The sequence below is a fragment of the Phoca vitulina genome, unplaced genomic scaffold (assembly GCF_004348235.1).
Source record: "Phoca vitulina isolate PV1807 unplaced genomic scaffold, GSC_HSeal_1.0 scaffold38, whole genome shotgun sequence".
NCBI classification, from domain to species: domain Eukaryota; kingdom Metazoa; phylum Chordata; class Mammalia; order Carnivora; family Phocidae; genus Phoca; species Phoca vitulina.
Genome location: NW_022589741.1, coordinates 1,064,442 through 1,076,174, shown reverse-complemented (window position 1 = coordinate 1,076,174; position 11,733 = coordinate 1,064,442). Strand labels below are relative to the sequence as shown.

General features: G+C 44.6%; 1 protein-coding gene across 1 annotated transcript; it reads left to right on the top strand.

Annotated features, from left to right (window-relative positions):
- The first annotated feature begins 1,868 nt into the window (after positions 1-1,868).
- Positions 1,869-9,841, top strand: LOC116646890 (stromelysin-1). Its single transcript, XM_032427912.1, has 10 exons — positions 1,869-2,040; positions 2,816-3,060; positions 3,154-3,302; positions 3,430-3,555; positions 5,102-5,266; positions 5,450-5,594; positions 6,401-6,534; positions 6,920-7,079; positions 8,131-8,234; positions 9,481-9,841. The coding sequence occupies exons 1-10, from the start codon at positions 1,939-1,941 to the stop codon at positions 9,579-9,581; spliced, it is 1,431 nt and encodes a 476-aa protein (XP_032283803.1). The 5' UTR covers positions 1,869-1,938; the 3' UTR covers positions 9,582-9,841.
- Positions 9,842-11,733: the final 1,892 nt, after the last annotated feature.

Genomic DNA, 11,733 nt, shown 5'->3' with positions numbered 1-11,733 from the left:
CCTGCCAAGTGGCCTTCAGACAACTGGTCGCCTGCAGGCACAGGGCTCTCACTGCATCTCTGACACATTGGATGAGATCTCTCCAGTGTTTATTCAGAACATACAAAAATGCAGCAAAAGAAGGAAAATGCACAAGAAATGCAAAGGCAGGGAGCAAAACTTGCACTTATCAATGTTCATTTTTATTCATCATTTCACTGAGTTTCTCACTCCCGAGTGTTCTGCTCTTCAGCAAACAAATAAGCAAGCAAAGAAAAAACAAAGTGTGATGACAAATAAAAAACGTGCACTTAGTGGACGTTTCGTAAGTGTAAACTTGGCTCTTTCCACTTTGCATTTCTTTCTCTTTTTCTGCTCTGTTTTTCTAAGGGTAAGAGAGGCAAGGCCGGCAAGGGAGAGGGGCAGGAGGCAGGCGGATGGTAAAACGTTCAACCGAGTTCCTTCCCTTGGGGATGTCTCCAGTCTTCCCTACAAGCTTGGTTACACTGTTGGCGGGAGCAGCACTCTGCTGGATAAGAACAGGAAGGAAGAGGAGGGAAGGGAGAGAAAGGGAAGAAGAGAGAAGAGAGAACAGATAAGAACACTGGGGAGACAATTAAGTCTGGCTTTTGTTTTAAAGTTCAAAGTAGGGGCGCCTGGGTGGCTCAATTGTTAAGCGTCTGCCTTCAGGTCAGGTCATGATCCTGGGGTCCTGGGTTCGAGCCCCATGTCGGGCCCCCTGCCTAGTGGGAAGCCTGCTTCTCTCTCTGCCCCTCCCCCTGCTTGTGTTCTCTCTCTCTCTCTCCTTCTTTCTCTCTCAAATAAATAAATAAAATCTTAAAAAAAAAAGAAAGTTCAAAGTATCTAGGATTTTGAATTGAGGGAGGAGGGAAAGAGACTGAAAGAGAATGAGAAGAGCATAGGCGACAATGACAGAGAATTTGGGTCCCGTGCGCAATGTACTTCATTTGACTCACCTGTTCTTGTGGACGCTCCTCCCAGGTCTGCCACCTGCTCATAAATTGGGCACAGAACGAAGATCAACCGGAGGAGAAAGGATACACCTCCTCCTTCACCATCTTTGTTCTGTCCTGCCTGTGAGCTTTCCCTCCTCAAAACCTAACAAATCCAACCAGAAACCAATAGCACATACTTCAAATCAAGGACTCAAACATGAAGTCTCCCTTCCAATTTTATTCTAGATATTATTTCTTTTTTTTTTTTAAGATTTTATTTATTTATTTGAGAGAGAGAATGAGATAGAGAGAGAGAGCATGAGAGGGGGGAGGGTCAGAGAGAGAAGCAGACTCCCTGCTGAGCAGGGAGCCCGACATGGGACTCGATCCTGGGACTCCAGGATCATGACCTGAGCCGAAGGCAGTCGCTTAACCAACTGAGCCACCCAGGCGCCCTTATTTCTTCTTTTTTTACAGAATCTAACAGTATAGACTCGAGCTATGTAAGCACAGCTTTTCAATTACTTACATCTCATTATATTTGATTTTAAGTGTGTTTTTCTTAAAATAAAACTGCATTTCAATGTTCTAACGAATTCTGACTTTTTACCGAGTCAGCCTATTTCTCCTCTCAAACATACAAACATAAATGGTCTAGTAAATTCCGGGCACTTTTTTTTTTCCAGAATAAAAAAAAAATGCCCCAGTTTTCTTCTTACAAAGACAGGAAGCATTTCCTGGAGCTTAATCACTGTTATGATTTGCAAAATTGGAAAGGTTGAGAGAAATTAGTAAAGTAGGTTGTATCATCCTACTTCAGATTTGGAATTCTTGGACATGGTCCTGCCGCCATCTGGATGAAAGCAATCATGAGTCAAGCTGCGGGTGACCTAACCCACCACTGTCACCCTATAAAAGCCAGGGCTCCAGAGAGTGGACCCAGGAGAAGGTACGCAGAGAGCAAAGCACTGCGACGACACAGAGCCAAGAAGAGCCCGTGGAAATGCAGAGCCTTCCAGTTCTACTGTTGCTCTGTGTGGCTGTGTGCTCAGCCTACCCAGTGGACAGAGCTGCGGAGGACGAGGACAGCATGGAGCTTGTTCAGGTAACTGGTGGATGCATCCCTCCCGGATATCGGCAGAGCCCAGTGGGAAAACTGTCTCTGCTTTCCATTCCTACAGCCCGCAGGATGCTTTGGGCTTACTGTGTGGGAGAGGTTCAGGGACAGAGAGTTAGAGTGTGTGGGATGAGGAGGGGTCTCCGTATCCCGCTGTGCAGCCTCCTCTCCTGCAGGCACGAACAAAGGCCAGAAATACTAGGTGTTTTCCTAAGATCACCACCACCTTGACGGCAGCAGCACTGGGCTGTGAGGCACACGAGTAACAGGCGGAGAGTAATTAAATGTATCTCCCATTGGGACTTCTGTAGGTATTTTAATCCAACGTAAGTTTAACTAGATATTTATATTGCTAGTGTGGGGTTTAGACGTGGGGATTTGTCCAACTTTTTTCTTAAGCCAGATCCCCGTGAGACGCATAAAGTAGAAAGTTGAGGGGGTTGAATAAAGATGCCTGAAATGCACAACTATGCTCAAAGAAGCCCATTTGCTCTGTGTTCCTCCTTTAAGTTCACTAGACATTTATCTTGATTTTCTGCTTCATTTTCATTGCTTTGGGAGTAGACGAAGCTCCAGAGATTATTTGGCTACAAAGTAAAACAGAAGCGAGGAGGAGTCTATAACTGAAGAGTTGAACCGAATATGACATTTATTTTGATTTCCACAAACCAGATGGCAGACAAATTAAGTCAGCAGCTGCAATTTACTATAAAAGGCTAAAAATCAAAGCATGACCTGAAAACTCTACTTACTATCCCATTAGCAATACCTGGAAAACTACTACAACCTTGCAAAAGATACAAAACCATTTGTTAGAAGAAGGGACGGTGGTCCTGTTGTTGAAAAAATCCGAGAAATGCAGAAGTTCCTCGGGTTGGCGGTGACGGGGAAGCTGGACTCGGACACTCTGGACATGATGCGCAAGCCCAGATGTGGTGTTCCCGATGTTGGGGACTTCACCACCTTCCCTGGCATGCCCAAGTGGAGGAAAACCCACCTTACCTACAGGTAATGGGTCCAAAGAGGTTTCCACGTACTATCGAGATTTTACAAAGGACAATCACAGGAGGAATAATGTCTTCTTCACTTTTTCTCTTAAAGGATTATGAATTATACACTGGATTTGCCGAGAGATGCTGTGGATTCTGCCATTGAGGAAGCTCTGAACGTCTGGAAGGAGGTGACTCCACTCACTTTCTCCAGGACCGATGAAGGGGAGGCTGACATCAAGATCTCTTTTGCAGTTAGAGGTAAAAAAAAACAAAAAAACGAACATGAAATGCATCCATTTATCTAGTTGCTGTTGGGGGGTGGGGGGGGGATGTTCCAAAGAGATCCTGATTACCTATCTTTCCTGTTACCTATTTTCTCTGTTAGATCATGGAGACTTTAACCCTTTTGATGGACCTGGAAATGTTTTGGGTCACGCCTACCCGCCTGGGTCCGGCATTAATGGAGATGCCCACTTTGACGATGATGAATTATGGACGAGGGATACTTCGGGTTAGTTACACATCTCTCAGAATGGTGTTGGTGGGTGATTTTTTTAGATTTAGAAAATTCTTATTAGCTAAGAATCTTCAAGAAGGGGGGTGTTCCAGATTTCCCAAATGGCTTAAGAATTAGTAGAATGTATTTTTGTTTTAACCATTTTTCAGATGTCTAAAAAGTTTATTTGTGTCTTGGTAAGCACAATATGAGAATGTCATTAAGTATTTCTTTGATGACTATGGTTCTAGTGTGAGCTTGGGACCATCGTTAAGAATATTCTCTCATTATATTGAATGCAGATACCCAAGGGAGAGGGCATGGCATTGACTCTGTACTAACCCGGGCCCTTGATATCGCTGGTATCCAACGGGGGGAAATTTCTTCTTTGCTCTTCAAAATGGAGATGAGAGTTAAATTTCAGAAACTGAGGTTCCTGTTTAGGTTTTCTTGGTAAATCAGCATTTTACTGTCCCTAGGTTAACAAGAGTTTCTATAGACTTGTTCTGAAGGAAAAGACTTGCCCCCAAATACAACTGTCCAAATTTTTTAGGTAGAAGAATATTTCTCAGTTCATAACTGTATACTTTGAGGACTGGCTTCCAAAGTTTTCAAAAAATTGGCTAAAACAAATAATACTACTTCTGAAATTCACTGGGATTTATAATTGAAATGCAAACAGAATCTCTGGAGGGAGTATGAATGTGAAGTTAGTGCTGGATAAATTTCTTTGGTTTAACAACTTCTTCCTGCAACGTCTCCAATGAGGACTTTACTAGGATCACAAGTTACACAAATAACACTTGCAAAAGTAAACTTAGCATGTCAAACATAATTACCCAATGACTTCCAATTTTCAGCATCCTGGGTTTTTTTTTAAATAATATGAAGGAAAAAATATGAATACAGCTAGTGTTTGTGTGGCCCAAATCTCTTTTGTGACAAATGGTAGGCATGATTAGGTTTGCTATCTTTTAGACCAATCTTGCAAACCCTATGACAATTATCCTTACTAATATTTCCAGACCCAATATGTGCTCAATAATAATCTTGAGGCAGAAAAATTATGCAGGCAATAGTCCAATGGAAAATACCAGGAGTATGGTTGTTTCAGGATTTCAGAATTGAGATGAATAAATTGTGATTCATTTAACTGAGACCATAACTGGCGACTGGTAATACGTTGAAACAGTGTTTTAGCTTTTCATTGACAAATGAAGAGAAATATTTATGGATGTGCTAAACAGGTTGGTTCCATTCCAGAGCACAAGAAAAGGGAGCTGGTTCTCAAGAAGTAAATAGGATCCTGAGGGAGGAGAGGGGATTAGGTGGACATGGCTGGATATTTTGTCTCAAAGATTGATTTCAAGAATGAGCTTTGAAAAACACTTGGCTTTCCATTAAGTGTGTAATTGGTCCGTGGATCAGTTAACCACAAAACAAGGCAAAGAAAGTCCTGTGTGCCTCCAGGAAGTAAATCAATAGAATACACAGCTGACCCGCGTGATGATGTACATGGATTTAAGGACCAAGTAACCATTATTTATGATTTCTAAAATAGGAACTAACTTATTCCTGGTTGCTGCTCATGAACTTGGCCATTCCCTGGGTCTCTTTCACTCGGCCGACCCTCGCGCTCTGATGTACCCGGTCTACAACACACTCATAGACCTGGCCCGCTTCCGCCTTTCTCAGGATGACGTGAATGGCATCCAGTCCCTGTACGGTGAGCGATGTTGGAACAGTCAGGCATAGCTTTGCAGGGATGGTCTTCGGGAAAACTTTAAAATGCTGCACGAAGCGTTTGCAATTCCCTTCAAAGTACCCTGAGTGTGTTTGGAAAGCACATACATGGACGACAGCATCACAGTTGTCCTTCTGTTTGCCTCCCCGCATCTGTTCCCTTCAGGACCTCCCCCTGTCTCCCCGGATGACCCTGTGGCACCCACGGAATCTGTGCCTTCAGGACCTGAGACCCCAGCCGCGTGCGACCCCACTTTGTCCTTCGACGCAATCAGTACTCTGAGGGGAGAAATCCTGTTCTTTAAAGACAGGTCAGACCAGAAGATTCCATTTCTCTCTCCCTTCTTTTGATGCACCATGCTTAGAAAGGAGAACAGAGAAACTTGATAGAGATTTTTAAATACTGAGAGCAAAAGCGTTTTCTCTGAACTTGAGATTACTGAGATCTCGTGCTTCACCCTCCCCGTTTTCCTAAAAGCTCCAAGCTCATTTTCAAAGACTTGATTGAATTCCTGTCCTCTCCTTGTTGTTCCCAGTCACTAGAAGCCACACTTGCTTTTCCAAAGGCTCACATCGAACTTCAGAATTAGGGTTTTATCTTTGTTTCCTTTAAAAATAACACCAGAGAGCATTACACTTAATCAATTAACTTACTCACGGCTGGATAAATACGCACATGATAACACATGCAAGCCGCATACATGGGAAGAAAGTGAAGAGCAAATCTCCCTCACCACACTGGCTCCCCGCATCCATCCACCGTTAAGGACGCGTGGAGATGCTTCCGGAACCCTTCTGGTAATGCTGACATACACACACACCGGTCTATCTGCTTGAAAATGTAAATGATGTTATGATACCTACACTGGTTTGCATGAATTGTAGTCACCTTCTCTCTAGAAGTCGCTGCTCTGGAATTTTCTGGCAGGAGGTTGGGTGCAGGCTTCCCAAGAAAAAGAAAAGACTTTTTCCCATTGGCAATACCCCGGATTTCTGCCTGCCCTCGAGCCTAGCTGACGAGGGGATGGGGGAGGATGGATGACGCACCACAATGAGGAAAAATGTTAAAGGAGAAAGTCTGTTTCTCAATTTTCATTTCCTTTTCTATATATTTCAGACATTTTTGGCGCAAATCCCTCAGGACCCTTGAACCTGGATTTTTTTTGATCTCTTCGTTTTGGCCATCCCTTCCTTCAGGCTTGGATGCCGCATATGAAGAGATTAGCAAGGACATTGTTTTCATTTTTAAAGGTAATTATTAAATAATAATTTCTTTAATTCATTGAAATAAACCCCTTCACAGGAAAATTGAATTGGACTTTAATTTTCTCTACTCTGACAAATTGCGTCTCCTTCATTACCCTAAGGTAGTGAAGAAACAGCTGGGTCTGGTATTATTTTATTTATATTTTACAGATAATAAAAATGCACATAGGTATATAAATTACTCCGAGTTGTAAATTCCCTCCTTGGATTTGTGTTCGTTCATTCAATCCGAAAATTTTTGTTAAAAACCCACTTTGAACTGGGGATTAAATCTTTACTATGAAAATCAAAGGTGCTGACAAGTATTTCCAAAACCCAAAGGGTTAACTGTCATAAATTCAATGTGACTCTGAATTATTTTTCTTAACAGGAGACCAGTTCTGGGCCATCAGAGGAACTGAGGTACAAGCAGGTTATCCAAAAGGCATCCACACCCTGGGTTTTCCTGCAACCGTAGGGAAAATTGATGCGGCCTTGTTTGATAAGGAAAAGAAGAAAACATACTTCTTCGTAGGGGACAAATACTGGCGGTAAGACTGGCTTGGGATGGCTTTGTATGGAGCCTCGTTAGGGAAATTATCTTATTCCTCTGAGGAAACCCCCAGGCCACTCTCAGCCGGCCTCCCCGCCAGTGCGGGGATGGGACCCGCTTGCTTTCAAAGGGGCAGCGTTGATGTTCACAGGTGAGCCCAGCTGCGTCTGCCTCGCTCCCGCCTGGGGCCTGTGAGCAGCAAGCTGGAGTCCCCCAGCAACCGCCGCCCCGCCCCCCTCCCCCCGCCTGGATGGCCTCTTCCTGTACCCCCACCCCCCGGCCAACCCATTCATCCTTCAATCTTGCCTCAAGCCCCAGCACCCCGTGGAACCTCCCTGCTGGACTCCAAACCCAGATGGGCTGGTCTTTTTTTGAAAGAAGCCTCAAGAATCCAGTCCACCATTTAGCATTCCTTTCCTGTTGACTCATTGACTCCTTGGGTGTTTGTCTCATCTTCCCAACTTTGCTATATGATTCCTCAGGGCTTCCCCTAACCTCATCCACTCATTAGTGCTGCTTGTTAAAGAGACCGATGAGCAATAGCGGTCCAGGTTTATGGCTAGAACCCAGGACTCACAGAGGCTGATGCTCAAGGTCCAGCCAACGAGTCTGAAACACATTCCCTGTGCTTTCCTGGTCTCCGCCATCCCTGTTCCTTGGAGGCTGCCGTAGGAAATCCAGATGTGCAGGGTGCGGAGGACATACACAAGCCATGTATGGTAGAGAATTTGAAATTTGTATTTGAGATGAATGAGCCAATTCATCTGTTCGTACCTTCATGCCTTTGTGATAGAAAGATGATTAAGGTTCTCTCCTTCCGGGCTTGAGAAGTATGGTAACAGATCAGGATGTTGCCTCTTCTCCTGGCGGAGATACAGTTCTAAGAACTATGTTTGCAAATCCATTAAAATCACATATTTCTGTAGTGCTTGACATGCTTGACATTTATTTGCAGTACTTGGAAAGTTTAGTAGGATTCCACATTAAACCCAGCATGACTTAAGATTCTGGTAACATGGCCTCTGCTGTGTTTCTTTTACTGGATGCAGGTTTGATGAGAAGAGACAATCCATGGAGCCAGGCTTCCCCAAGGAGATAGCAGAAGACTTCCCAGGGGTTGACCCGAAGGTCGATGCTGCTTTTGAAATGTTTGGTAAGAGGATACTTGTTTTGTTGGCAATGGGGCACTTGAAACATTCCATGGTATCAGAGGGACAATTGGATTAATCTGTAATGACAGGTTTTCTTCTTCTTTTTTTTTTAAGATTTATTTATTTACTTGAGAGAAAGAGAGAGAGAGAGAGAGAGAATGAGTGGGGGAGGGGCAGAGGGAGAGAAAGAATCTCCAGCAGACTCCCCACTGAGCACAGAGCCCAATGCAGGGCTCGATCTCATGACCCTGAGATCATGACCTGAGCTGAAACCAAGAGTTGGACGCTTAAGTGACTGAGCCCCCCAGGCGCCCCACGTAATGACAGATTTTCTTTAACCCGTTCCTTCCTCTCTCCTCCAAATTGCAACTTACCAAATCTGTACCCAGTCTATGACGACTTCCTATAATACATTGATTTGAATCATAAAAACAAGCAACACACGTCTCTCTATTTTGTACATGCAGAAAACACCAAAGTGCTCAAGTGTCACTTCCTTACGTCCAGACCTGTTACCTTTCAGATTACCATGTGGGTACAAAAGTCCCCTCAAGCGGTGTGGCCAAGTTTCATACTGGCTGGCTTTCTCTTCCACTCCATCCTGTGGTAACTACTAATTCCCAGGGAGATGTCCCTGAGTAGTCAGTCGCTGCCCACACCGCTCAGGTGCAAATAACTGCTTCTTCTTGTGCCCAAAGTTTTAAAAAAGTTACATCTTTTTCCTGCTCCAGGAGAGATGGCTGGAGGCTGGTGATCTTTATTGAAAGGTAACCTGAGCACTAGGACGGCAGAGCCATAAAGGGCCCCCCTCGTGTTCTGAAGGAGTTTCCATGCTTCTCTGGGGCCAGAAAGGACTCTCAGGAAAGGAAAGGGGAGGAGGACTCTTGGGAAAAAAGAAAATAAAGAGCTCATAGTTTCCAAAGAAGCAGAAAGTTTTGTCTGATTGGAATCAGAATAACCTAGTAAGCAGAGCCTGGCTTTGCCGTCCTCAGCGAGGGACCTTGGCCCAGCACGCGTGGACCCTCCACCTGCTCCTCTGGGGAATGGAGTTAGATACGCTTCCCTCGTAGGACTGTTGCAGAAAGAAATGAAAAAACAATCCGATAAAATGCTTATCAGAGTCCCTGCACATAGTAAAACCCTATAAACCCTTTGCAATTTTAATTACTTACTATTCTGAGTTTCGTATGTTGCCAAACTGATTTATCTGAAAAAATAACTCATGGTTTCCCTTGTCTGTATTTCCAGGGTTTTACTATTTCTTCAGTGGATCTTCACAGTTGGAGTTTGACCCAAATGCAAGGCAAGTCACACACGCTTTGAAGAGCCGCAGCTGGCTGAACTGCTGAGGCCCCGAGAGGTGCCCCATGGGCCCCGGCAACGAAGCTCGTAGTCCTTCCCCTCAGCCTCTGAACGGGGTGCTCGTTCTCTCCTGCGGGTGCGGGACGACAGCGCGAGCGACCTCCGCGTCCGGCCGGTTGCCTCACACGTTACCTGACACTGAGCCGGGACTTTGTCCCACAGGGGCGCTTCCACGGGAGAAGGGAGAGCGCTCGTGTGCAAGACCAGCGGCTGTATACGGACTGTTTACTTGTTATTTAATAAAGAGAATCAGCCCGTTATATTATCGGCTCATTTGTTTCAAGAACAAGTTGTCCCCACAGCCTTGGGTGCAGTGTGGACCAGACAGGAGACAGCCTGAGATCCTGGGCCCATGGTGTTAGGATTCGGGTCTCCACGGTGGCCACCTCACAATGGGCTGGTCCAGGACCGAAGAGAATGTACCACGGGCCCGCCGCGGGCGCCCTACCAACAGGTGTCCCTATTTCCACCACCCAGACATCCTATGTGTTCCTGATACACCCTCGGAGAAAGACCTAGGAAAGCCGTCACCTTGCAGGGCAGGCTCTAGAAAAAACTGTGAAGCAGAATCTTAGGATTATCGCAGATCACCTAGTTCACACGCTTTCTTTTTCAGTGGAGAAAATCAAACCTGATCTTCATCTTTTCCTTCTACTTACATATTCCCTTCCGCCCGCTCTAGCAAGCAGCTTTCCTCACATCCGCTGCACACACGGAAGTATCCTCTGGTACTCATTTCCTATTCGTACGTGCTCAGAGTCTGTGCCAGGTTGTACGCATAGGAACCTGTGTAAATGGACACAGCCCCTGCCTTCATCAAGATTATAGTCCAGCAAGAAAGAATATATGCAAATAACCACATAGACATGCAACTGTAAATTTAATGAGTCCTAAAGGAAAGCCATCGATGTCCTCGATAGAATAATAGGAGGATCTACCCTGCCCTGGGTCGTGTTAGAACTTCTCGGGGAGTGGCACTGGAGGAGGTTTTGAGGGGAGGCGTGGGAACCGGGTGGGGGATCACGGCTCGAGTGAAAGCGGTCACACCACAGAGTCAGACAAGAACACGAAAGACAGTAGGGCTCTACGGGGGGTGGAAGAAAGAGGGAAGAGGCCACGTCATTCCCAGACAGCTTCCTAGAGCGGAAGGACAAATGTCCCAAATGGTGGGAGCATTTGTTGGGTTGGGGGACGGCTTGGAAACACAGAGCTTTGTGAGGAAACGGTGAGAATGGGGAAGAATGGCTTAGGTTTGCCAAGTTTTGAAATGTCCATGAGATACCCAAGCAGGCTGTGAGTAAGTGAGTCTAAACTCAAAAGAGGGGACACAGTAACTATGGGGGGTGACGGGTGTTGACCACACTTACCGTGGGGACCGTTCTGCAACGTGGACGTACATGGAATCTTCTCATGCACCTCAAACAGATTCAGTGTTGTCTGTCAATCATATCTCAATTATTTTTAAAAAAAAGAGGAGATACAAATATGTGGGTTGTCAGCATTTAGATCATCCTTAAAACCATGAGTATGAAAGAGACCATATGGGAGATTGTAATAAATGGCAGTATTTTGGTAGGAATTGAGCATTTCTTTATTTTAAAAATTACCTGCATTTATTTGGATTATTTTTTTCAAGGGTACTAGGTGGCCACAGCATAATTCCAAGAGTTAGAAACATGGTGAAAAGCTAATTTCGTCACACCTGTCCCCACCAGCTAGTACCTTTTCTCAGAGGCTAGTTTGACAGCCCCTGCCCTCTTCAAGCTTATAGTCCAGCAAGAGAGAATGTATGCAAATAAGCACACACACATGTGTGCGACCTCAGAGCTATTTTGTACACAAGCAAGCATTAACACCATCTTTTAAAGTTAGACTGGTAGCAAGCAAATTCACACTGCTGTGTTCTTTGCTCTTTTCACTCAATACATCTTGGCAACCACTCCTCATTAGCATAGGCTTCCTTTTTTGTTAGCCGCCTTCTATGAAATAAACACATAATTTATTTATTCAGTCCCCTATTGGTGATGAAACCCATGCTTAAATAAATGCATATATCAAAGAATGAAATTTAAAAATAAAAATCATCAAAAATAAATAAAATACATATAATTGAAATAGATATAAATACTACATATGGAA